The sequence below is a fragment of the Enhydra lutris genome, unplaced genomic scaffold, assembly GCF_002288905.1.
Source record: "Enhydra lutris kenyoni isolate GAN:26980312 unplaced genomic scaffold, ASM228890v2 scaffoldscaffold6, whole genome shotgun sequence".
Classification (NCBI taxonomy): Eukaryota; Metazoa; Chordata; class Mammalia; order Carnivora; family Mustelidae; genus Enhydra; species Enhydra lutris.
This window is the reverse complement of record NW_019154090.1, coordinates 41,192,317-41,219,542: the sequence shown is the minus strand read 5'-3', so window position 1 is coordinate 41,219,542 and position 27,226 is coordinate 41,192,317. Positions and strand designations below refer to the sequence as shown.

The following is a 27,226-nucleotide window of genomic DNA, read 5'->3' as shown; positions in this document are numbered from 1 at the left end:
CTGACACCCACTGTAGCTCCTGAGCTTTTGCCCCTGAAATTCTAGACAGGTGTCAGTGCCTTTCAGCAGAAACCCCCAGAAATATAGCTCTTTTTGAACCATGTTAAATGTATCCATTCACTGCACTCAGGAAGGACATATACAATGGGAAGTATCCCAGCCAAAAGGTGTTACAAAGAACTTACAGCAGGATTTGGCCTATTTTAGGTGATTTCAGGGAGAGTGAAAGGAAGTGGGGCTTTGTTCTGGACTGGATGCTGGGCTGATTCTATGCTTGGGTGTCTTAGTAATTCTTACCTTGAAGGCAAGAAGAAGAGAGTGACGTTAAAACTGTGATTGATACAAAAGCAGTCACCCACATTAGCCAAAATAGGGGGATATTTGTTCATATTCATGATTTGAACACCATTCATGCTTTTGTCTGTATCTGGACGTGTTTATGGAATGGTCTGTGTGTGTATCCACATGGCTCCTTCAGGATCAGAGCAGACTTGCCCGGTGTTAGTATTCTTTGAAATTGTTTACGATTGACAAGAGAACACAACTTAGCTGTAAGTACCAGGCCAGCTCCTAGCTGTTTTTCTTTCCTTTTCCTTTTTCTTACAATAAAGGGATGCCCAGAGTTTATAAGTATTATCCTTTCTAATGGAAATAGTGTGCTAAATGAAGAGTTGTTTCCAACGTAAGTCGTGATAGTTCAAATGCCTTATCTACCAAACACAATTACCAAATACTGGTTTTCAGTATGGATGCCACCCTCCCTCACTTACCCCCCACTCCCCACTGCCAAGAGTCACTTTCCTGGTTTATGGTGCTTGCAACACATACAGTCTCTTTTTTCTGACCAAGAACAGGGCATCAATCTCCTTTAGTTTTATGTTAGTTTCAAATCTTAGATTCCTAACAATAGAATCATTGGGTTTTAACATCTTATGGATTGGGCCCTTTCAGTTTCCAAAGTAATTTTCAGGAGGTAAAAAATCCTTAAGTTTTCTCATTCATTTAGCTATCTTAAAGATATCTAGTAATTCTATGCTTAATTTAACATCTTTTCCATCTATGTTCTGCTGATCTTACAGAATGGATAATGGCAGAACTGTTATCAAATGTAGGCAGAGATTTAAGAAGTACTTCACACAGAGGACCATTTTCTTCCTCATTAACAGTTTTTTTTTTCCTTCCGGTTATCTGGTTATTCACATTAACTGTTTTTTGTTATTAGTCCATTAATACCATCATCAGTAGAGAAGCGTTTCTGAAGGGGGTTAAGTGACTGTCAGTGCGTTAGAGGAGACTGAGCCCATTTGGCAGCTGGTCCATCTTGGTGCTTTGTGCAGTCAGAAGAACTGAAAATGCTGTGATCCTGGGGCTAAGATAGAAAACTCTATGTGGTACTGGAATAATGTGGAAGGTTCTAGAGTCAGACCTGGGCTTGATCCTGTCTCTGATACACCCGTGTCCGTGTGAACTTGGCATCTTTCTTCCGTCTCTGAACTTGTTTCTCACTTAGTAAATGGCGGGACTAACTCTGTAAAGTTATTGGAATTACCTGAGAAATCATATATACTGGGATATGAAGTGGGGAGAAGGAAGTATGAGAAAGAATGAACTCCAGCAGCAAATTGCCTGTCAAGCCTTTTTTGGAATTGATAAGCCATATGGCAAGATTGCAGGATACAGGTTAATATCCAGTAGTCATTTGTGTTCCCATACACTGATAATGAACAAGTAGAATTTGGAATTAAAAACACAGTATCATTCACATTAGTGCCCACAAAAATTAAATACCTAGCTAAAATCTAACAAAATATGTATAAGATCTATATGAGGAAAATAAAACTCTGATGAAAGAACTAAACAAATGAGATATTTCATGTTCATGAGTAGGAATGTTGTCAATATATCAGGCTTTCCCAACTTGATCTATAGATTCATTGTAATCCCAGTCAGAATCCAGCAAATTATTTTGTGAATATGGACAAACTGACTCTGAAGTTCAAGTGGAGAGGCAAAACATCCAGAATGGCCAATATAATTTCAAAGGAGAAGAACAGAGTTGGAGAACTGAAACTACCAACTTCAGGACTTAACTAGAAGCCATAGAATCAAGACAGTGTGTTATTGGCAAAAGAACAAAGATGTCAAAGGAACAGAATAGGGAGCCCAGAAATAGACTCACATAAATATAGTCAAGTGATCTTTGACAAAGATGCAAAGCCAATATAATGAAGCAAAAATAGTCTTTTCAACAAATGGTGTTGGGACAAGTGGACATCTGCATGCCAGAGGGGGAAATAATGAATCTAGACATAGACCTTACAAAGAGGAACTCAAAATGGATAATAGACCTAAATATAAGACAAAAACTATAAAACTCCTAGGAGATAGCGTAGGAGAAAACCCCGATGACCTTGGGTATGGGTGATGACCTTTCAGATACAACATCAAAGGCACAATCCATGAAAGAAATCTTTGATAAGCTAGAATTCATTAAAATTGAAAACTTTTGTACTACAAAAGACAGCACCTAAAGAATGAGAAGACAAGCCACAGACTGGAAAAAAAATATTTGCAAAAGATGTCTGATAAAGGACTCTTATACAAAACATACAATGAACTCTTAAAATCCAACAGTAAGATGATGAAAAATTAAATTGAAACATGGCCAAAAGGGCACCTAGGTGGCTCAAGTGACTCTTGATTTCACTCAGGTCATAATCTCAGGGTCATGAGATCGAGCCCCATATCAGGCTGCTGGAGATTCTCTCCCTCTCCCTCTACCCCTCCCCACTGTGCTTGCTCGCTCTTTCTCTCTCTGTCAAATAAATCTTTTAAAAAAATGGGCAAAGACGAACAGACAGCTAACAAAGAAGACATACAGATGGCAAGTAAGTTTATAAAAAGGATGTTCATCAATGTATCATTAGGGAATTATAAATTAAAATAACAATGAAATGCCTCTCCATACCTATTAAAATGGCCAAAATCTGAAACACTGAGGACATCAAATGTTGGTAAGGATGTGGAGCAGTAGGCACTCTCATTCATTGCTGGTGGGAATGAAAAATGGTAACAGCCACTTTGAAATACAGTGTGAAAGTTTTTCTAAAGACACTCTCACCATTCAGTTCTGTAGTCACACTCCTTGTGGCTTGCCCAAATGAGTTGAAAACTTATATCATGATTGTTTACAGCAGCTTTATTAATTAGTTGCCAAAACTTGGAAGCAACCAAGTTGTCCTTCAGTAAGTGAATGGATATTCATGGTACATCCAGAACATTAAATAGTGTTCAATACTAAAAAGAGATGAGCTATCAAGCTATGAAAAGACATGGGGGAAACTTAAATACATATTACTAAATGAAGGAAGCCAACCTGAAAAGACATATACATATATACTGTATGATTCTAACTAGATGACATTAGGAAAAGGCAAAACTGTTGAGACAACGGAAGGATCAGTGGTGACTAGGGTTTAGGTGGAAGGGAGGGATGAAGGGGTGGAGCACAGAGGATTTTTAGGGCAGTGAAACAACTCCGTATGCTACAACACCAGGAGTGAACGCTAATGTAATCTGTGGACTTTGGGTGATGATGTGTCATTGTCAGTTCATTGCTTTATAACAAATGTGACACTCTGGTATGGAACTTTAATAGTGGCTAAAAAAATTACATCACCGCGTAATCACATCATACATTGATAATCTCCTTCCTTTCCTTCTTTTTTCTCCTCATTCCTCTTTCACTTCTGTCCTCCCTTCATCCTCTTATTTTTCCATTGTCCCTTTGCTAAACTGAAAGAGGGAATAAGAATGCATAGATGGGTTGGTGAGTGGATTTGATACCATTACATCTTTTTCTTACGAGTATAAGGTTAAACTCTTGTTAAAAGAAAGGTAATCATCCTCTAAGCCAATAATATTTTTCATACACATGTTATCCACTTTTAAGCAAATGATAATATATTTTCCATTAAGATCAGCTCACTCATTACTCTGAAACTTGAAAGTCACTATTTTATCTGTCTTTACCAAGCACGATTTTTATTCACTCTCTCTTTCCAAACTCAGAGTAGATATCTATGTATATATGAGTCAGTGCTTTTCAGAGTCTGCAAATTAATGAGGTGCCCATCCAAAGACCAATCTTTGAAATTACAACATTTCAACACAGAAACAAAAAAGGAAATCTCTTGTAATTGCATGCAACTATAAAACAAAGTTAAAGGCCACTTGGAATATTTATATAATTGACAAATGGTTACAAGATCCTTTCCCCCTGTAATTTTCATATATTACTACAAAGACTTTTTCACATTGACATTTGGTTCAGAGGACCTTTGTGCTCGTCTCTCGTGTAATATCACTTAGGATATTCTAAGCGACCTATTATTACATTTAATTACACAGTATAATTTGTAAGGAGTTTTTCTTTAAGTGTCAGTTAAAAAAAAAAAAAAATCTCAATATAGGTTGCCCTTTCCTCTACCTCTTAACTTTCTCCTATACTAAAACTAAATGTCCCTCCATTCTGTCAATTTAGTATGAAGAGCCAGAAGGACTTGAGCACATTCATTTTAGCATCAAAGTGTGGCTAGAAATTCTCACGGAAAAGAGGAGGACATCTCTACTGAAGAACATGGCCCCAGGTCTTCTTGGTAATCTTTGGTAATTCTTCGCAACCCATTCTGGTTCACAAGAGGAATTGGGTTTCCCGAAGAGTGTTGTATTTGTTAATATCAGGTGTTCAAACAGTTCTTCATATCAAAGAATGCAGTCCCATTCCATTTGCCCATTTCTGTTCTGTGAAGGTTTATGCAGCCACCTCCCACTTGACAAACAGTGATGCATTAAAGAAACTTTGAAATAGTGTAATATAGAAATCAATGACCTATTCTACCTCCTTTTTGCGCCTTATTTCTCAGGACAATTTTGACAAAACCAAAAAGAATAATGTAATGAACCCTACTGTGCCCTCCCATGTTACCCAACTTCAGCACTTCATTAGCATGTGTCTAGTCTATTTCATTTGTACCCCTAGGCATGGCACAGCACACACACTTGATTAATTTAGAACCAATACCATACATCATATATTTTATCCATAAGTATTTTAGGTTGTACCTCTTAAAAAGCAAGACATTGTAATTTTTTAAAATTTTTTACTTACTTTTTTTCCAAATTTTTATTTAAATTCTAGTTAGTTAAGATATAGCACAATATTAATTTCAGGGGTAGAATTTAGTGATTCCTCACTTACATATAATATCCAGTGTTCATTATAACAAGTGCCCACCTTAATACCCATCCCCCTTTTAGTCCATCGCCTACCCACCTACCTCTATCAGTCTCTAACCTTAAGAGTTTGTTCTCTAACCTTAAGAGTCTTATTTGGTTTGCTCCCCTCTTTCTTTTCTTTCCCCCTCCCATACATTCACCTTTTTTGTTTCCTAAATTCCACATATGAGTGAAATCATATGGTATTTGTCTCTCTCTGACAGACTTACTTTGCTTAGTTTAATACTTTCCAGTTCTATCCACATCATTGCAAATGGCAAGATTTCATTCTTTTTGATGGTTGCGTAATATTCCATTCTATATTTATACCACCTCTTCTTAATCTGTTCATCTGGCAATGGACATCTGGGCTCTCTCCATAATCTGGCCATTGTTGAGAATGCTGCTATAAACATCAGTATTTTTGTGTCCTTTGGGTAAATACCTTGTAGTACAATTGCTGGGTCATGAGATAGTTCTATTTTTAACTTTTTTATGGAATCTCCATACTGTTTTCCAGAGTGGCTGCACCAGTTTGCATTCCCACCAATAGTGCAAGAGCGTTCCCCTTTCTCCACATTCTCACCAACAGCTGTTTTTTCCTGTGTTGTTCATTTTAGCCATTCTGACTGGTGTGAGGTGGTATCTCCTTGTGGCTTTGATTTGTATTTCCCTGATATTGAGCGATGTTGAGCATCTTTTCATATAGACACTCTGTTTTTTAAAACATAACCATTATCATCACACACCCATACACACACACATACACACCCTAAGAATTAGCTAATCTCTTAAAATAAATAACCCGTCAATGTTCAGGCCACACCAATTTTCTCTCATTTTTTTTGTTTGTTTTTGTTTTGTTTTTCCAATAGATGAATCAAGAGCCAAATAATATCCACACATGGCATTGGTTTATATGCCTCTAAAGTGTCTAATGATCTATAGCTTTCCCTTCCCTGTTTTCTTCTCACCATCTGTTGTCAATGAAACCATACCATTTATCCACTGAATTCTTACATTTTGGTTTTGCTAATATGGCATCTTTACCGTGTCATTCATCAAGCTCCTCTAATCTGCATTTTCTGAAAACCAGTAGTTAGATTGAGAAGCTTGATCTAGTCTAGGTTTGTTTTTGTTTTGTTTTTTGGCAAGAACACTGGTGGTGTCCTTCCCATCTCAGAGGAAGTGTGTGGTGGTCACTTGTAATCTTTGATCTTTATGAAAGCAGTGCACTGACAATTGTCCATGTTCAAAACTACTTTCCATGCCTCAATTGTCCTACATGTGTGAGACCATGGTGCCTGTCTTCAAAGAACTCTTAATTCTGTTAGTACAGGCTCAACAAGTAATCACAGGCCACTGTCACAACTCCAGGGATAGTCACAAGCTGCCTTTGCAGTTACCAGAGGATGTGATTTCCAAAGTAGTGGTTCTGAAATCTGTATGGCTGAGCTTTGAAATTATCTTGAAAAAACACAGATTTTCAGACTTTGTTCCAGTATATTTTGATTCAGCAGAATGAGAGTAGGACCAAAAAAGAAGAGAGTGGTAAAGAGATAGACAGGGATGGAAAAGCCAGATCCCAAAGCCATCTCCGTGACTTTGGACCTGATCTGGTGAACAGTGAGGAGCCAGTGGAGTGTTTTAAGTGGAGGAATGGAGTGGTGAGTGGGTGGGAGCAGGGGAGATAGGAGGCAGGAAGGGCAATGACCAAGTTGTAGCTATCTTCGGTAAGATACAACTGTGGCCTGAAGGACAAGGTGATGGCACTTGGGATGGAGAAAAGTAGATGGATAGATATACAAGAGGTAGAATCAGCATGGCTTGTCACTCCATTGAATGAGAGCTGCGAGTGGTAATGGAAGCTATATGGACGCCTAAGACCTGGACCTCCGTCGCCACAGTGAAATCTGGTATTAAGTGTATTTGTGAATTTTACATTTCTACATGTAACTTACGGTATCAAAATAGTGTTTTATTTTTTTTTTTACCACTTCACTAATTTGGTTTTGGAAACAGGAGTCGTTGGGGATCTCCTGAGAAATAGAACCAATAAAGTAAGTGTGTATGTATGTGTGTGTAAAGAGATTTATTATAAGCAGTGGCTCACACAATAGTAGAGGCTGAGAAATCCCCAGATATGCAGTTAGCAAGATGGAGACTGCGGAGAGCCAATGGAATGGTTCCAGTCTGAGCCCAAAGGCCTGAGCGCGCTGAGAATTGATGGTGTAAATTCCATTCAAAAAGCCAGCAGTCTTGAGACCCATGAAGAGCTGATCTTTCCATTCATGGCCACGGGCAAGAAAAGACCAGTGTCCCAGCTCAGGGCAGCCAGGCTGGAGTTCCGTGAAGGGTCAGTGTTCTGTGCAAGCCTTCAACTGATTGATTGATGCTTCCCGCGTTAGGGAGGACAATATCTGCTTTACTCAGTCTGTTCACTCAAATGTCCCTCTTACCCCACAACACCCTCCTGGACAAGCCACACTGTTTGACTAAATTTTGGGGCAGTCAAGTTGAGGCATAGGATTAACTGTGACAGAAGCCATTCTGCTCACCCCAGATACAGCTGCGATTTTACCATTTGTTGGACTTTTGATATTCTAACATCAATCCCAGCTACAGCCCCAACTCATGTGCCATCCCAGCAGTAAATCAGTAATGCCTGTCATCTTTCCAGGTCCCTTGCTCATTTACAAGGTGTTTGGGGCTTGACAAATACCTAACAGATTGTCCAACTCTTTCCTATTTATTGAAATGGCATCAGATGAAAGTAACACAGCACAGCTCAAGATGGTAGACTTAGGAGCTCTGCACGCTCTCTTCATGGAGTTCCGTATAGAACATTTTTCATTTCCCTGGTTACTTTTAAAAGCGAAATGAAATGAAGCCTGAACATTGCAGTGCTAAACAGCTGGAGGGCTGTTCCTACTCTCTTCCTAGATACAGCGAGGCATCGCTATTTGTTTTCTTTTATTAAATGTCTCATTGCCTCTGAAACACAAGTAGATATTACAATTGGCATGGACTATGGGAGCCTGCAGCATAAGCTCCCTTCTCTGTCGCCTATACCTGGAGCTAGCTTGCCTGCTTGTTCAGAGACAGATGTCAGCTTCAAGATGCTATTGACCTTACTGTTTACTCTGCTTAATTAAATACCATTTTAATATTTTCTCATCTGCCACTCCTTACAGCTCAGATTCATGCTGTGGCACAACACTGGGGAGAAGGAAAGGTCTTTTAAGCTGGAGCATTTAATTAGCTCCCAGGCCCCAGGGGGAAGCATCAGATAGAAATACAGCTAAAAATATGGTAAAGAGTAGCATACCTGGGGCACCTGGTTGGCTCAGTGGACTAAGCCTCTGCCTTTGGCTCAGGTCATGATCTCAGGGTCCTTGGATCAAGCATCAGGCTCTCTCCTCACCAGGGAGCCTGCTTCCCCCCACCCCCACTCCCCCACCTGACTCTCTGCCTATTTGTGATCTCTGTCAAATAAATAAATAAAATCTTAAAAAAAAGAAAAAAAAGAGTAGCCATACCTGAGAGAGAGCCCTTGATGATCAAGAAGACATTGACCACCTTCTGATGATGCCCATGTTATTAAAATTGTCTTGGGGGGACAGTGCCTGAGTGGCTCAGTTCGTTAAGCACCTACCTTTGGCTCAGGTCAGTCATGATTGCAGGGTCCTGGGCTCCCTGCTCAGCAGGGAGCCTGCTTCTCCCTCTTCACCTGCCCCTCCCATCCCACTCATGCTCTTTCTCTCTCAAATAAATAAATAAAATATTTTAAAAATTGTTTTGGAATTAATGACGATTTTGAATCACGTATACAATAGTAACATGTTTGTATTGCTAGTACCCCTGTTTTGTCAGTTACACTTGCTCGTGTGTGCCCGAGGCTATTTTTCTCTTACCCCAGTGTATACGTCATCCTTGATTTAAATAAAACAATGGCCCCACCGTGAAGTTCTTAGTCCCTTTCTGCACTGTCATGTGACCACATCGTCATTTAGCACCTCCTGACTGTGTTGTTTTAAATGCAGTCACCATCTTGTTAAGACTCATTGGAGGAGGAAATTTCTCGTACAATGAAGTATTATTATAAAATAACGTAAACCATGATATATGATAAGTTACACAGATTAAATTATAGATTATATTATACAAATAGAGGTATAGTTATAAATATAGTTATGTAGGTAAAATATAGACATAGGCTCTAGATGTATATAGAGATGTCAATTATAGATATAATTCAATGCTGGATATAGATATATAGGAGTATTGTAATAGAATAAAAGAAAAATCCGTTCTTGTCGTGAAAACCTAAAACACAGGAGTTTCTGGAAATGATGGCAGCACAGCCCTGTTCCCTTAGTGCAGGCAGCTGTTCTGGCTCATTCCTGTGGAGCTGCCACAGCCCAGCCCCGTGGATGTTGGCTAAGAGGTGGGGTGGGGGCTCGTAGGTAGCTCTTTATCTTCTGAATGCTCTGGAATCTTTTTTTTTAAGATTTTATTTATTTATTTTACAGAGATCACAAGTAGAGAGGCAGGCAGAGAAGGGGGAGGGGGGAAGCAGGCTCCCTGCTGAGCAGGGAGCCCCATGCGGGGCTCAATCCTAGAACCCTGAGATCATGACCTGAGCCGAAGGCAGAGGCTTAACCACTGAGCCACCCAGGTGCCCCTGGAATCATTTTGACCATGAACTCACTTAGGACTGTGCTTGAGCCACAGTCACCTCTGTGTTATAGCCTAAGGTGGCAGTAAAACTTGGATATTAAATCTGTTAAAAATGCTTGTTTATTCTTGGGAAAATAATGAGTAAGCTTGCCGTGAATCAGAAAGTCCTTATCAGAGAACCACAAAGGCTAAAGACTAAGTAAGATGCTGCGGAGGGAACAAAGCAGCTGGAGCCAAGAGCAAAGACTACCTACCCTTCCCCTCCCCCCAGTACCCTGGCTCCCCAGGGTGGTCAGCAGGCACCACTGAGTGAAGACCTCCCTCTTCACGGCTAAAGCTGGGATCCCCTTAATCACCGCCAGCTCCAGTCCCATCCCACAGCCATTCCGTGTCCCCTTGACTCTCAGGTGATTCTGGCCACGGCCGTGGAGAACAGCCCCACTGTGTGCCGCAGCGCCTTGGGCTCTCCCTGTTTCTCCCTCAGACTGCAGCCCAGAGTGTGGACAGAGGTGTGGGGCCTGCAGGAGCCTCCCAAAGTGAGAAACAGAAGTATGGGTAAATGAGAAGCACATTCTGCGTGTTTCTCAGAGGGTCCCAGGTAGAGCCGAGTGCTGCCCTGGATAGGAACCTGAGTATGGACAGCCCTGTACTTAGCTCCTTTCTCCACTCTTGCTTTCCCACCCCTTTACCTCTGCCACCAAGATCATCCGAAAATAATCTCCCTCCATCTCTGCTTTCGCAGGATATGAAACGGAGGCACTGCCCAGAGGGATTTCCTCTTCTGGTTGGACATACATCCCTTCTGACCATTTTTCTAAGGAGAGAAAAAGATTTTAAAACTTTTTTTTTTTTTTTTTAATCAGTGTCAGTTATGGATATACTCAAATAGTTTTAGTAGGCTTTTCTGGAAAGTAGACCTCCACCTTCCAGGCATACCCTCCATTCCCCTTTCCCCAGTAGAACCCTCATGACTACATTTTGGTATTTTCCTACACACTAAAATTGTATTCGCAGGTTGTTTCTTTCTAATTTTTGTTTCAATGTGTGGAAATACTGAGACCATCGAGTGTTTCCTGAACACCGTCTCCTTGACGAACTCTCTTCTGGAAACTTCTTGCCTCTTTTAGTCTGGCTGAGCTACAGGTACTCTGATCCTGCGTCTCTGTCATCCTTTGCTTGCTTTGTCTCTTGAATTGTTTCCCCTGCTTCCTATGCCCCATGTTTTCCTTTCTTGCCTGACTCCCTGATTGTGATTGTGATGAAGCACATCTCTAGTAGCTTCCTGAGAGAGCGTATAGAAGAGGTAAATTTCTAGAGATATGTCTGAACATGTCCTTCTTCACCCACACTCTGGCAGGATGTATATGTAAGTGGAAACCATGTTCTTTCAGAATTTCAAAAGGATTGCTTCGTTGTCTTCTATGGTGGGGCCTTCCTCTGTCCCTAGGGCTCTGAGTGTTCATGGTTCCACTTTGGTGAGCAGCCCCTCAGTTCTGCAGAACACTCCACGTGCATTCTCTGTCTCGTGTCCTTCATTTCTAGGTGGTTTTCGTGATGATTTCCCTCTGTAGGGTTTTTTCCTGTTGTTTCTTTCTGGAATCCCATTTGTTTGTGTTGAACCCCCTGGCTGGGTCCTCCTTGAATTTTCCTGTCTCCTCTGTTTTCCATTTCTTTCTGCCTCTCTATCTCCTCCCCCGCCCCCTTCAGTTGGTCCTTCTCTGCAAAGTGTTTGAGAAGCACTGGGCAGTGTGATCCACCACATTCTTCCTTCCCTTGTTTTAACACCGTGCTTGTTGCTTTTGCATCTCTTAGTGCTGTTACAAACCTGAGGGCCTAGTCTCTTACTTCCGGCACTAATCGGTTGTATTTATTCCCATGTTTTTCTGTACAGTTCGTCTTCATCCATTCTGTTCGTTGCAACAGCCCGAAAGATACATGCAAAATTCTTACTGTGCATCTGTGTATCTTAAGAACCACTTTCTCGGTCCAGTCTCTAGTAGTCCTCTGCTCACTGTTTATATCAGCATTTAGGAATCATCCTTTCTCTTTTATAAATTTGAATTAGACTTTCTCGAAGATGCTTTGATTCCCTTAGCTCCATTTATTGAGATTTGTTTTCCAAGTTAAGCTGTGCCTTTTTTTGAGAGAGAGAGGGAGATGGAGGGAGGGGCACAGGGAGAGGGGGAATCTTAAGCAGGCTCTACCCACGTCCAGTGCAGAGTCCAACACAGGGCTTGATCTCACAACCCTGAGATCATGACCTAAGCCAAAATCAAGAGTTGTATGCTTAACCGACTGAGCCATCCAGGCGCCCTGTAAATTTTGCTTTTCCTCAAGGTGTGCACTGTAGCCTTTGCCAATCCACCTCTGCACTGTCCTTTCATTGCTTTTGAAAACTGCACTTTTGTTTTAGAATTCAGGTAGTTACTTTTTTCCTTTAATGGTTTCCCCCCTTTTTTTTTCTATATGTCACTTACATTTCATAGCAGTAATGAATCAGCATATGTTGCAGCCCTTTGAAACAATATTTGGGAGAAAGAAATGGTAAGAACATCAATTTGTTCCAATTCCACACAACTTTTTGTCTTCATTGTTTGCCTGTCGAAAGCTCCCATCCATTTTTAGATAGACTTATTTCTGTTCCCAGGAATTCACAGCAATGTGGTTGCATTTACATATATTCATTCCAGGCAACCAAAAAAATAAAAAAAAAAACTGAGGACTTTGTCCAATTTGTTTCCTGAGATCACCTGTGTCATATTATTTATAAGTAAAATCGAGAAACTAACACTAAAATCAGGAAAGTAATTGTTAATCAGAGTTGAAGATGGCAGTCAATGATGCTGCCACCTTTTTCTCGGTGGATTTTGTAGCTGACTAGAAACAAAGCCCCAGTGGATTGCAGATTTTTTATTTCAGAGCTCTGGATAAGTGCTATGAGCAAGAAGACCGTCTGCTCTAACCATCTCGGTAGGCTGGGATATCATGCTTTTTCGTATCTGTTGCTGCTGATTCACCTTTTCTTTTCCATTTATAGTGCTTCTCTTCCAGTTTCCAAAAATGCCTTTTTTTGCAGTTTCTGATGGGAAAGAATCTGGGCATAACCAAGTACTAGCTCAGTCAGTACAGACTGACATTTCTTACTTTGCAAGGCAGTTTCCTCGTGGCAGAAACTGGATGTCACATTAGTCCAAATGAGCCCAGGATGTCTTAGATTAAATGGTCTCATAGCTTTCTGCACGATCCCCCAGCTGGAGCGATTTCCCTTTGATCTGTGAGATCTTCCTTCCACGTTTTGCCAGTCCTCCTGAACTTGTACCGAATTGCTTTCAGAGCGTCCCAGCTGAGAACAACCTTGAGCGCTCAAGGTGTTGACTCAAAGTGGTGCTTACACAGGTTCAGGTTCATTTGGCAGTTAACAGAGCCAGACACGAGTACGCAAGGAGGCCCTGCTTAATCCACGGCTGAAGCGACAACATTCCCAACTGCTCTTCTGCAGCAACTTCTCACATTTGAAGGGGCGCCACAACAGTTTGAAGAGTTTCTCAAGTTTGGCTTTGGAGCACGAATTAAGATTTGATAGACTTCTTCTCTCCAGTGATTTAGTAAACTTCTCTTGTTCCAGAGAGAAGATACTATATAAATCTGTGAAATTTTGCTGCAAGGGGAGGTCCTAAGGAGAAGAAACCCAGGCTTCTCATTGTTCATCAGGACTTAATAACGTTACCTAATATTCATTGTATCGAGCACTTAATGGAGAGTGTCTTTCCAGAGGAAAGCACTCTGCAGGATTTACATATTTTCAGTATAAATCTTTTTCAACTTAGATGCTTCATTGTGTGGATGATAGCTGGTTGGTAAAGGAATTTTTAAAAATCCACAAATAACACATCCTTCTTAAGAATTAGAGATGTTCTATTAGAGAAATTTTGGTCGTGCTTTTCTCCCTGCCTCCTCCTTTCCCCAACATAGTCAAGCCTCCATCATTGTCCCCAGTGAAGGGGATCATTGGTGCGGATAATCCAAATCCCCAGCTAATCCTCTCTGTGGGGTGGGGTCACAGACCCACCACTCAGGGCCACAGGCCTCATCACACCTGGGGCATGACCATGGCTCCCTCCTGGGACGTAGGGCAACTTGTGGATGCTGAGGAATAACTCCCAGGGCAAGAGGATAATCTGCAAGGCAAATAGTCCCACAGGGATCATCAGGAACCCCTAGTCCAGAGAACAAAAAAGGGGCAGTGGGTCTTCCCTCCTAGGCTCAAGACGTGACCCTCTTGCCCTGGAATTCAGGGATGCATTGGTATTCAATGATGGTCCAGTCCAAGGCCAGCCTGAGAAAACCTGCCATCAATATGTAAGTGACCTCAGGTCAGACATTAAAGGGGAGGATGGTTCTGCCCAACCACAGGCACAGATGGTAGAAAGGAGTGAGGTAGTCATTAAGGGTTCCTGAAGCATCACCCTGTGTCCAAGTGCTTGGCTCCTAGTCAGGGGGAGACTATGGGAGACCAGAAATTAATTCTTACGATTCTTTGCATTGGAGTTTAAGTACATTATAGCCAAGACGGGTACCATACAGCAAGATTCTTTCTCATTTGAAAGTCTGTCAGTCAAATTGGTCATTTGGAGCAGTCATTCTGTCTCAGAATGTCAGGAACCTCTTTGAAGGTTTATACAGTACAAGAAGGAATCAGGAGCTGAGAAACAAAGAATCGTTCTTTTTTCCCCCAGATGGCATTTCCCAGAATCTCAATGTCCAAAATGTATCTTAAAATGAGCTTTGGGGGCATCATTAATTTACCTGGTGTAGCCTAGAATTTTAAACTTACAGTTACGATTCCCCATTTTGAAAAACCCATTAACTCTTCCTTACTTTAAAGCAATTTTTGAAATGAAGGATCTGCCAGTATCCGATATGAGGTGACTTTGGGAAAAAAGCCATTCCAGACTTGCTGTCTTCCACTTTCCTTTGAAGGGGAAAACATTAAAGCATTAAATACTTCCACATTTTAAGCCCACGTGTCTCTAAACACCTAAAAGGGGAGAAAATGAATATTTTGCTGGTTAACTCCTGAGGATAAAACTGTGTAGATAATAATGTTACCCACTTAATAAATGCATGGTGTGACTTGGGCCTTGCCCTATGCACCTCACAGGCACAGCTCATTTCATCTCCTGATTGAAAAGGGGGTATAATCAGATGAAGAAACCGAGGTGCAGAGGAGTTCAGGGACTTAATCCAGACTCCAGTGCTGCAGTGTCCCTGTGCCCAGCGTGGTGGCTGCTGCATGACTGGGTGTCCCGGGATGTGGCTCGCAATTCCAGGGTTGGACTCCAGTAGTCATGTGGTCCACACGGCCAGCTGAGTCCCCGGGCTGCTCTCCCACCCTCCCCGCCCAGATGCTGGACAGTTGAGTTGCTGTGCCTCCGTGTGGAGCTGTTACCAGTCTCTTAACCCAGATCCAGTGAACAGAAGTCAAAGAACCAGGATGAGCGCTGGAAACTACACTTCTCCCACAGTCCATCCTCTCATATTTTGCTTCCACTGAGTAAGGTCGAGAGTGGGGCCTGTCAGACCTTCTGCAAGCACTGGGCCTGCTGCCTCACAGCTGACGTGCCCTTGCTTGCAGCTCAAGGTGCAGCCTCAGCTCTTTCCCTCGGTGAACCCAAGAGAGGGGCCTGGTATTGACTTGGGTTTTGGAGAAGAGCTCACCCAGCTTCACAGTCTGAGCAGATTTGGGGCTTTCTATGTGGCCTTTCTGTGGGGCCGCCCGCTCAGCTTTCTGGTCTACCGGGCCGGTTGGTCACAAACCCTGGAGCTATGCTCAGTACCCCAAGCAGGGATGCCAACCTGTAAAAATTGAATATCACGTGACTTTAAGTGCACATTCCTTATAAAATTTTTAAAGCTCGCTGGATTTTATTAGAATATGTGAGCCAGACTGAGTATATTAAATTTATGAGTCCAATTGATGCAGTACCATAATAATTCAATACAATATGCTTGTGTCATTAAGCTCATAAAGAAGATTCTCTGAATAGCTGTAATGAATAGTTCCGATTCTGTAATCACAGACTAACATTTTCACCCTGATGAATTTTAACTGGGAGCTCTCAGAATTCTCTATAAAATCAAGAAATAAATGCCATATTTCAAATGATGACTACTTATTTCAAGTATTTACTTTAAAACCTAGGATGGATGAAAAGAAGTACCTGCTAAGACAGAATTATTCATTAGAAATACTAAAGAGGTTGGAAGAGGTTAGCATGAAGTAGAATAGGACTGTGATTTATGGCTAGTCATAAATTATAAATAAAAGCCAAAGAGACTTTTCTGCTTTGACTAATTTCATGGACTCCCTCATCTCTTACCTTCTTCCCCCACACACAAAAGTTGGTTATCTGTCACATGTAATAAACTGCCCCCAAACTTAACGTCCTTAAAGCAACTGCCATTTTATTGCTTCTGAATGCTATGGTTCTGGAATTCAGGCAGGGCTCCGCCAAGTGGTTCATCTTTTCCTAGTATCAGGTATCAGGTCAGGTAACTTCCATGGCTTCATTCTGATCATGGCGCCACTAAGGACTAGGCCTACCTGGGGCTCCAGAGCCTGCCAGGTGACAGCTTTACCTCGGGTGTGTTCCCTTGGTGAAAATAAGGCTCAGGCTCCACCCAGAAGGCCTGACAGGATCCAGGAATCAGAAGAGACACCACCAGAGCACAGTGCAGGACCCCCAGCGTGAGGGTCAGTAGAGAGCCAGTCTGGCGAGCAGAACATTCCAGAAGTATGTCCCCGATGCTAAATGGGCCCCACATCATGTGCACACAGTATAGTCATGTGGACTCTTGGGGACACTCCAAGCTGTGCACCCTCACCATGATGCTTTGCACATGCTCTCCCCACTGCCTGGAATAGGCTTCCTTCAAGTAGCTTCCACCAATATTTTCTCCAGTCTGATTCTTACTCATCCCTCAGCTCTTGGCATAAATGTCCCCAGTTCCCAGAACTAGGCTGGATGCCTTTTCTGTGTGCTCCAAAAGCATCTCATTTCTGTTCAGAGAATGTAGCCTTATTTTAATCAGTGCTTTACCTATCCAACTCCCTGGAATGCCTACACATTACTCAGGGCAGAAACTGATCCTACTACTGAATCCTCAGCGGCACTGGCGTGTAGAAAGCTCTCAACAAATATTTGTTGGGTGCATGAATGAAGTCTCAAGAGAGAGAAGAGCCAAAAAAGAACAAACCTTGTCCAGTGCTTAGAAGACAAGTAGGATTTAGATGAATGATTCTGAACAGTGAAGACATGATACGGGGAAGCCCAGGCTCTGTGTCGGTTTTAATCAACATTGGACACTCAGTGCCTGGCCCACTGCTCCCTGTAGAGCAGGTGTATGGTAACTGCGGTAGATGGATGAGTTGCTTGAATCAAACTGTCCTAATTTCATCAGTGTGTGGAGGACATTTAGGGGCAGGTCGGGAGAGGAACCCAGTATTTTTGATCCAGTGGAGACAAACTTTAGGACTCCTAAATAGCCAGAGAGAGAGGTGTCAACTAGAATTTATGAGAGTTTGAAACTGGAAAACCTTGAGTGATTGAATATTGACCCCACTGGGTTCATTCATAACACATAGCCAGTGGTAGCCAGACCTCGCTTGGATCTGGAAATATCCATCCTGGCTTGATCTGTCTTCAGAGCCCATCAGTTGGGGATGAATTTTCCAAGTGCTGCAAGGTAAATGAAACTTCTAAGTCTTAGCAGACTGATCGTTGTCTTTAAGCTGCCATCATGGCTAATGGCTTCTGGAAATGAGGAATTCCAGCAAACTGTCTTCCCTGTTAATATGTCAGAGTGGAAAGGTGGATAAGGCCCTACTACATTTTTAAAACACATTTTAATAATTTCAATAACTTGAAATTAAATTATGGATGTATGTAAGAATTTTGTGACATGAAGTGGCTCGACAACAGTGAGATGGCTGGAGACATCAGGAGTGACACAGCTGGGCAGTACATGGCCATGTACGCGGCAGGCTGCAGTTACAATCATGAGCCTGTATGACTCTGTTATATAGGCTCACATGTAAGCCTGTATAACAGTCTTACGTTCTAGAATATAGACTGTTCCAGGGTTTATAATAATAGATTATAAGCCCCAGTAAAGCAAGCTTTTTAGCAACCTAAAATAGTCATGACTTTATCCCCACGATAATTAAAATAGAAGGAAGGGAGCCAAAAAATATAAGAAGGTAGGATCTTTTGAATGCTTCTGAGACCCTACTCTCATTCCCATGTGTTCTCTACACACACACACACACACACACACACACACACACACACACAGTGGCAAATTCTGAGAGCCTCTGTGAGCATGGCCTCAAAAGAGAAGGGCTGTGTTTACCTTTACTCACTAAGATTCAGGCCTCGTGGGATTGTACCTTGTGAATTATATTAGACCATCTCACTTTCTCCTGAATTTGAAGAGCCCATCCTTTGTCAGTGTCTGTGGTCTGTTGACATGGGCTAAGTCACTGCCTCTGGGGGTCTCTGTAAACAGGATATGCATACCTTGTCCTCCTCTTCCTCACCCTGTCCTAGGGGTCCCGTGAGCTCATGAACTGGGAAGTGCTTTGTACAGAGTGCCTGTAGACCCAAATCCAGGTTTGGGGCCCTCTGCGTTCCCCTTCAGGTCCTGCTGTTCCCCACACAGAGCCCTGCACATGCCAGCCTGGCCCCCTAGTTCACACTATTTGCCAAGCATGGATACCACTCCATCTTCCTTCCTTTGTAGACCTCAGACCTGAAAGGAAATGGCTGCAAGATGGCAGGGGCCGCACTGTTTAACTTCCTGCTCATCTCCCACGTTTTTGCCTGGATGGACTGTAGACCACATGGCCAGTCCCGATGACCAAACCAGCATTTCACCCAGAAACTCCAGACTTGAACAGCCCACCAGAGGGTGTCTGAAGGCCAAATTTTAGTTAGGTTCTTCCAGTAATTTAAGTACTTTCCTTTCAGCTAGAGCAGAGACTGAAATTGTATTGTAGGTCACACATGAATCATGTTAACAGAATGACCTTCATCAAGAATGAAATAAAAATGAAAATAGCATGTAGCAGCACATTATATTTTCAATTTTTTCTTCCTGATGCAGTGTATTGATTGAGGTACCAGGCTAAAGCTTTAAAATAATTGACTAAATTCTTGCTGAATTGCCCTTTATTGCTGTAGGGAGTGTGTTTCACCTTTCAGAACTCATTAACATAGCCAATAGACCATATTAGCCTGTGTTTTGGTTCAAAAGATTAATAATGTTTAGATATCTTGAAATGGTGTTGGAATTTTGAAGATTGGCCTATGTATATATCAGGGTTTGGGGCAAGAACTTTCCAGGTTAACGCTTGGCTGGGGATGGACCCCCAGAATGCACTGACCCATCTGAAATGTTATTCACTAGAGCCTCCGTAGATGGACCTTTTCCTAAGAGTGGGGTGTCCTAGGCAGATCTTGATATGACACAGTCCAGCCTCCTAGGAGCTTGGGTGTGGTACAGATGGAAGGTTTCCTCTGACCCAGACTGGTGCCTACAACCTGCCTGCCAGTGTGTCAAGGGTCATTGTTAGTTAACTTGTTCGCCAACAGTAGAAAATCGCAGTGGCCCATTGCCAACAAATGGATGCATCCACTCCCAGGCTTGGACATGGTAAGACCAAAGGCTCTCCTGCAGCTGGCTCTCTGAGAGTTCCCTGAGCTTCTTATACTCTTGAAAATGCCCTCTGGCAGTGGCTGTGCAATCTGGAAGAGCTCGATTCCAGCAGAATCCAAGTGGCATCTTCCTTAGCTCCTGGGTTATGGGGGTGCTCATCCCAGAAGATGAATGGGAAAAGTTCACCAGTCCTCTGCCCTAAGTCAGATGGATAACCAATCCCCAAAGGAGGGAGAGAGAGTTTTTCAGAACGGAATCTGAGTGCTATTTGGGAAGGAAAAAGGAAACAGGGCAGTTAAAAAAAAAAAAAAATGGCCCAGCGTCCACCAAGACTCTGAGGAAGTTATGGAAGCATGGGCACAGACTGCACATGGAACACAGATGAACTCCAGCTTCACAGCAAGAGGTGTTTTTCCCATCCCCATGTTTGTATGGAACATTAACTCTTAAGAACCCAGAGACCCCTCCATCTCTGTGAGAGCAGCCTCAGGCCTGGGAGAAGCAGTGTATCTGGCTCAGGGTAGATGGATGGCCTTGCCCAGTGAGAGATGGCTGTGCTCAGGAGATGAGGGACCCAATAGGCAAATAGGGGGCTGGTATCTGCTTGACAGCAGGCTAGTGATTGAGACCCACCCTTTGGGGCTGGAAGATGTGAGCGTGTGTCCTTCAGGGCATTACTTAAGCCTCCTGTTCCTCAGTTTCTACATCTAGAAGATGGGGATAGTCATGGTCCCTACTTTATAAAGTTGTTGCAATCATTAAATGAGATATACCATGGAAAGTTCTCACTATGCCTAGAACACTGCAGGCCCTTGGTAAGTGGTCTCTCTGTAAGAATAACAAGATGGCAGCTGGTCAGCCTGTTGTGTGCACGTGGGAGACAATTCTCAGGAAATGTGGGGGGGGGGGGTCTTGGCAGGTATGATTGGACCACTGTGGAAAGAAGAGGTCAGGAGCCTAGTGCAGGTGTCTCTGCAAGCTATATGTCCTTCATTCATCCTGGGGTCTTTTGGCCTCCTCTTGAAAAGCTCCTAGTCCCCTACAGGATTTTGTCTTGTTTGGGGGTAAAGCACCTGCCTGTTTAATGTTTTGGAACAAACCCATGCAGTCCTGTCTTTCCTGGTTACTTCTACCCCCTGCTTACTGCTCCCTGCATAGACCTTAAAAAAACAGTAAGGTATACCCACAGACTATAAAAGAAAGGCACTTTCTGGAATCAAGGTTCTCTGCTTCAGTACTGAAATATGTGTTCAAGATCAGCCATCTAAACCTGATTTTCTGAAATTATTGATAAGAAAACACCTTATACTTTAGTGCTGGTCCTAGTAGCAAAAAGTAAATTACATAGATAAATGTCTCATCTATTTCTTATTAATCTTAAATCCTTTTTTTTTTTTTAAATGCCAAATGGATAAATAACTCCTCGAGCTGGGTCTCCAATGTTGCTGTGCTATTTCCTTCTCTCCTCTGTGTCTTCTGTTCTCCCTCTGTCACAACCCTTCCTCTGTCGCCCTCCCCCAGCCAGCGCCTCCATCTCTGTGTGGTCCCCTCCCTTTCCTGCCTTCACTCATACTCAGAACCTCTCCCAGACCCCTTCTTGCTCTGTACCATGGGTTTGCAATCTTATTGAAAAAGGATTTAGTTTAATCTGACTTTCATCTTCCAACTACCCTGGGCGAGGCAGGACTGAAATGGTGCACAGCCGCGGGGGCTGCAGCTGCCCATTCGCAGTGGCCCGGGTCGGAGCGTTTAATGAAGCCAGGACTCGGGTGAGACACCCAACACCAGGGTGGGCAAGGGTTGCCGGCCTTCTGGGGTCCCTGACAGCCACAGAGATTTAAATATGCCTGGTTTTTGTTTCTTTTCTTTTTTAATGGAGAAAATGCCATGTGAAAGAAACAGAAATTGGATATTAGATTTCACAAATCCTTCTCCTTCTTTGCCCTTCTGACCCTGAAAGCCACTTAAACTCCTAATGTCCTTCAATTTTTGTAATACTTTTTTATAAAGTGAAATGTCCTGGGAAAGCAGCTTGGCTTTTCTGGATTTATTTTTCACATACTGGGGAGGGCTAGACAATAAAAAGGGGATCACTTGAACAGGAAGAACTTTAATTTTCTCCCCTCAGCCACAGATGCTGTAGAAAACATTGTGAGCACAAGCAACAGAAATGACAAATGTAGGGAATATGTGTGTCTTTAAATGTGTATTTTACATATAATTATAATATATACATATTAAGTAGGTATAATAGTAGAGTTCTAGTCCATTTGCAGATCTTGGTCTGAGCCTAAAATCCTGTAGGGGAACTGCTTTACAGGAGAGAAAGCTATAAACTCGATTCACCAGACACCATTGTGTGGAGGCACATTTCGTCCCTGAAGAAGAGCTCAGAGGGAAGAAGCAAACCAGTCACTGCTGCGTGCCTCCCTGGGAAAGGCAGTCAGAGGGCATGTTCACACGTGGAATACTATACAGCCATGATAATGGACACACTGCCACTCTACCCAGCAGGATGTGTGAGTCTCATGTACATCACGTTAAAGCCCAGGAGGCCAGACATGAAAGAGTGTCTGTGTGATTCCATGAATGTGAGGTTCAAAAACTGGCAGAACTAATGGATGATGGGAGAAGTCGGATAGCCTTGTCCTTGGGGAAAGGATTGTGAGGGAGAATGAGGAGGGCTGCTCCTGGGTACTAGCAGGGTTGTCTTGTTTTTATCTTTGTGCTGGTCACACAGGGATGTCCACTTTTTGAAACTTCATCAGGTTGTGCACATGTGCTGTTTTCTCTGCGTGCACTTCAAATTTTAAAGGTGAACTGCTCAGTTTCAGTCATCAGGGTTCCTTCCAAGCATTTGTCCCAAGCTTAACAGTGTGTAAGGTTTGGTGGGGGTTCCAAAGAAGAGTGATCTGCTGCTGCATGTGACCTCAAGAAACTTCTGGAAGTTTAGTTCTGTCTTCTGTGCCCAACCCTATGCCTAGTCCTTGGGTTTTGTCATTTGCCAGAAGTTTGGCCAGCCCGCTGTCAGCCTACAGCACCAAGCCTCCCATGCCTCACTTGAATACTTCAGAGCTCCTGAAGCTCACTGCGAAAACACTCTCCAATCAAAGCATTTCTTTGACCAAGGAAGCATCTATGTAAAGGGAGCCCAGGCTGCCCCATCCTGCCAAGCAGAGTTTTGCAATGTAAAATCTCTACTGCAATGTTTGCAGTTCACTTTGCAGAAATCCTTCTCTCTTGAGTTTCCATGGAGACATGCTAGTGAGTTCATTTAAAGAAAAAGGCACTACCTACACCTAGTTTTTGGTTTTCCTGGTCGTGGTGTCCTGGTAGGGAAGGGCTCTCTGGTACTTTCTCTTTTTCTTTTATTTACATTTTAACTTTCACTTTTCACTGTACCCTTTGGGCTCTACTGGCCCTTTAATTTAAAGCCCCCCACCCCCTCCTTGTGAACTAATGATGACAAATGTTGGTACAACAGCCATTCCCGGATATGAGTACCTTCCGTTCTGTTGGAATTCATCTTGAAGGCAAGTTGGTTGTGAGCATTAAATGCAGCCTGTGGGAACCCTGCAGCAGCGGGGCCGCTCAGGAACTCCGGAAGGGACGGCCGCCTGACTCTGGGCGTGCTTTAGACTGGGAAAGGGTTGCGACCCTAAGCTCCAGGCACCCAAGCTCCTTGTCATCCTTGTTCCAAACGCTTCATTCTCAACCTGCCAACACGCACTTACTGCATTGCGAGCATTGGCTCGCAGGCTGGGTGTGGTCTCCCACGTGCACTTGTATCCATATTGGGTGGACCACAGCTCCCTGTAAATTTGCTCTCCTCAGCTCCCTTCCCCCAGGAAAGTTGAAGTCCAGTTCCCTTTTGCCTCTGATGCAAATAAGTCCTGGTGTGAGGTCTTCATTTTTCAGTAATTGGCTTGGGCCCCTTCTTGCCTCCGCCTGATTGCTCTTTCAGGCTCCTTTCCTGAGAGATTACTGTGCGACCAGTAAGTTGGGTATATTGAACAAAAAAAGGCAGAGGCTGTGTTAAAAACCCTTGTTTTTAAGTCCCCTCTCCTGATCCGCAGCCTTGCTCGCTTCTACAGCAGGATCCTCACCCAAAAATGGGTTTGACAGTAAAAAAAAAAAAAAAAAAAAATCAGGTAATTCTAGGCAGAGTACGATGATAGCGTAAATAGGTGAGTTCAGAAATTTGGGGGCATGGTGCAAGGTTACATTCTTATGCTTTGGGGACGGCTTCACAGGGGTATGCATGGATCAAGATTGTCATCAGATTGTTTGAAGAATGTGCAGTGACTGCATCAGCAAGAAATTAGAAGATTTTTAGAGACTAAATTACTATACAAATGTTAATTAGTAATAATCCTCATTATTATGTTTAAGAAAACAGGAGACGGATTTTCCTCCAGCAGAGTGTCTTCTTTCAGAAGTAAATTTCAGGCTAGCAATACATAGAGGAGGCCGAATTCCACTGCCCTGGGCCAAGGTTTCCCTGTCGTGCTGGCATGGGGCTGTCCTGTGCGTCACAGGACAGAGTGGCAATCAGTGGAAAACATTTCCAGACACTGCTGTATGTCTTCTATGGGGCAAATCGCCCCTGATTGGGAACCCCTCCTTCTAAGGCCTCGGCCGTGTTTCACAGACAAATTTCTTTGTTACTGAAAGTCTGTAATTATTATGTTTAATTTCAAGGCTTGTGATAGGATTGTTTATATTTTTTTAAACAAGCTGGGACCCTGCTAGAGATGTAGGCTTATCCACTCCACTCCACCCCCACCCCACTGCATTCGGGCCCATTCTGTTATAAATAACATTTGCCTGACCTGAAATACATTAACTATTTTTGTGTGTCCTGTTTTCCTTTAATACATCCTGCCAGCAGCCACGTCTCATTCCATCCCCAGCATCTCAGATCCTCGTCTCAGACATGCTTTGCTTGCTGGGTGCCAGAGAAGGTGGCGAATGCTGTGACAAACACGTGCAGTGGGGAGTGGGGAGGGGCAGCGCAGGGGGGGTTCAGAGCAATTACCCTCAGGAAGAATTTTTTTCATCGATGATTATAGGTTTTGCAAAATGATTTATAAATATTAGTACTTGGAATTGACCCTCTTGTCCCCAGTATTTCTTTCTCCTTCGGTTTATAAGACAGATCCAAAGCAGACAGGGACGGTATCATTTAAAAATGCTAGTCGGTGGCACATTTAGCATTATACAGATGGCTAGCCTTTTTTTTTTTTTTTTTTTTTAATTTTCTGTGCCTCCTTTTAATCAGCTTTCTATTTAATAAGTAAGTTGGAGGGAAATGAATTGTTACAAAATAGGATTTAACTAGTGCCACTGTTGCTGGAAAGCAGACCCCCCCCATGCCTGGCACCACATTGGCATTTCTCTGGGCATTGTGTGCAGGTGGACTTGAGGCCGTGTTGCTGTGAGTCCCAGAAAAGTCACCTGCATCATGGGTGCTGTGGCTGTATTCCCTTGGGTGGGTCTGGTGACAGCCAAGGCCACACACAGTCCCCGTTGCTGTTTCTAATAACAGCAACAGCTCCAAGTGGGTGGCAATTTGTATGTGGAATTTCTTCTCTCCTTGATTCCACCCAACGACATCTAACCATGTTTTGGCTCTTGTCTCTTCCTCAGAAATACCTCAGGGACTTTTTCAGTGTGATGCTCCAATCCACGACGTCCCCCCTGCACATCAACAAGGTGGGGCTGACCCTTTCCAAACACACCATTTGTGAGTTCTCACCGTTCTTCAAGAAGGGAGTCTTTGACTACAGCAGCCACGGGACGGGGTAGAGCTGCGGAGGGGGGGACAGAGGAACCACCAATGCAGTGCCTTCTCATCGAAGGGGCCCTCCCGGCGCAGGGCAGCCTCACCAGGGCCCCCCGAGTGCCTGAATCTGGGACTGGATGTTTTGCTTGGCTGACGGGGACCCCGACGGGCAGCTGTTGCTGTCCCATTGCCGTTGAATGTGGCCTTTTCCCCATAGTGCTTCCTTCTCATCCCAGCAGAGTCTGCCTCTGTGGCAGAATGGACGTGGCTGGGCTGTCGCAGGTTCTCTGAGCGCAGCGGGCCCAGGGCCTCCCCAAGTGAGTGGGTGGCTCACCAGACCTCCCTTCAATGACTGGCATCTGGTTTCCTCTTCCACCAAAAGATATATCTTATTTTTTATAGTCCTTCCATGTGGCTAGCTACATCCCAAGAGGAGCATTTTAAATGATTTCACTATATTTTTTTTTTCTTTTTCCCCTCATTTGAGTCAGAACTTTTGTACAATACCTAGCCACTGATGTTTACACAGAATTTCATATTCTGCAAAAGGGAATTTTGGTCCAATCATGTCTGGAATCTTCCATGCTTGACAAATTGGATGTAGGTGACATCACTTAAAACTTCTGTAAATCCATACAAATAGGAGGTTTGTTTGATCTTGAATATTTAAGGGAATTGCCCCAAATGTAAATGGCTACTGTGCATTCTTGAGCTTTCTCCGCTGAGCACAAAAACAGGCGCATAGCTGAATGCCTATTTTTAAATATTATTTTTTTTCACACTTTTGTTACAGAATCTACTGGATCTTTGGCTGAAAGACTAGAATTTACAGTAGTTTATTAATGATCCCTTAAATTACTCAGGACTTAATGTAGCATTGCATATCTATGTACAGTAAAACTGCTTTGTTTTACTAAAGAGAAAAATGTGAGTAGACAAAATATAAATGTGGCATATATGGAAATGTATATAATTCTACCTATAGATTTATATATGCACACAGGCCTGTACAATAGTTGTATCAAAATATATAATCGTTCACACCAAGTTTATTAAATGTATTTGCTTTTTTCAAAATTTAAATTGAGCTGCTATCAATATTAAATGATGTCATAGAATCTATCGTGTTGCTCAGTTTATTTTAAGTTTGCAACATGATCATCGCTACTGGTTTGTTTAAAAATTTATCTTATGTGTTTGGGAAGATCCAATGTGTATAAATTAGCATTTGTGTTGCAGAAGATGCCATGGGAGTAACATTTGAAGCCACAAACTAATGGGGTAACAAAACGTATTTTCATTCAGTCTTCTAGAATATGCGTGTGCAACTGAGCTCTCCAACCTGAAGAATATGTTTAAAGATGCAATAATCCTCATAAGGGGGGGAACTATTATTACACTAATTAGATGTCATAGTTTAACATGAAAAAAATAAGGACTTGAAAAAAATTGCCGCAGAAAGACTTGCTTTTGTCTGCAGTGGTGATTACAGGCATAGGTTTAGAGGCAATTACTACCCAAGAATTTAAACCTGGAGATAAAAGGATAAAAGCTGGGAGATAATAATTAACCACAGGTCATTTATTTAAAAGGAGTCACAACACTACAGATTGTCCCTCATTTAATGAGTAAACCAAATGGTTTTCTTCAGCAGACCAGATAATCTGTCCCCTGCCCTTTACGACCTGTACCCGAGGCCAGGCTGGTGGCACACTGTTCACTGAAATGACAGAGGATACAGTAATAACGTAGCAAGAATAAACAGAT

At 42.8% G+C, this 27,226-nt stretch overlaps 1 protein-coding gene across 1 annotated transcript in view; it reads left to right on the top strand.

The window, feature by feature from the left end:
* The window catches only part of LOC111141654 (kinesin family member 16B), a 282,534-nt gene extending 255,963 nt beyond the window's left edge, over positions 1-26,571 (top strand). The window contains exon 26 of the mRNA XM_022494378.1: positions 25,324-26,571. Coding sequence (XP_022350086.1) covers positions 25,324-25,482 — 159 coding nt within the window. The 3' untranslated portion in view covers positions 25,483-26,571. The remainder of the gene's footprint in view (positions 1-25,323) is intronic.
* The last annotated feature ends 655 nt before the right edge of the window (positions 26,572-27,226 follow it).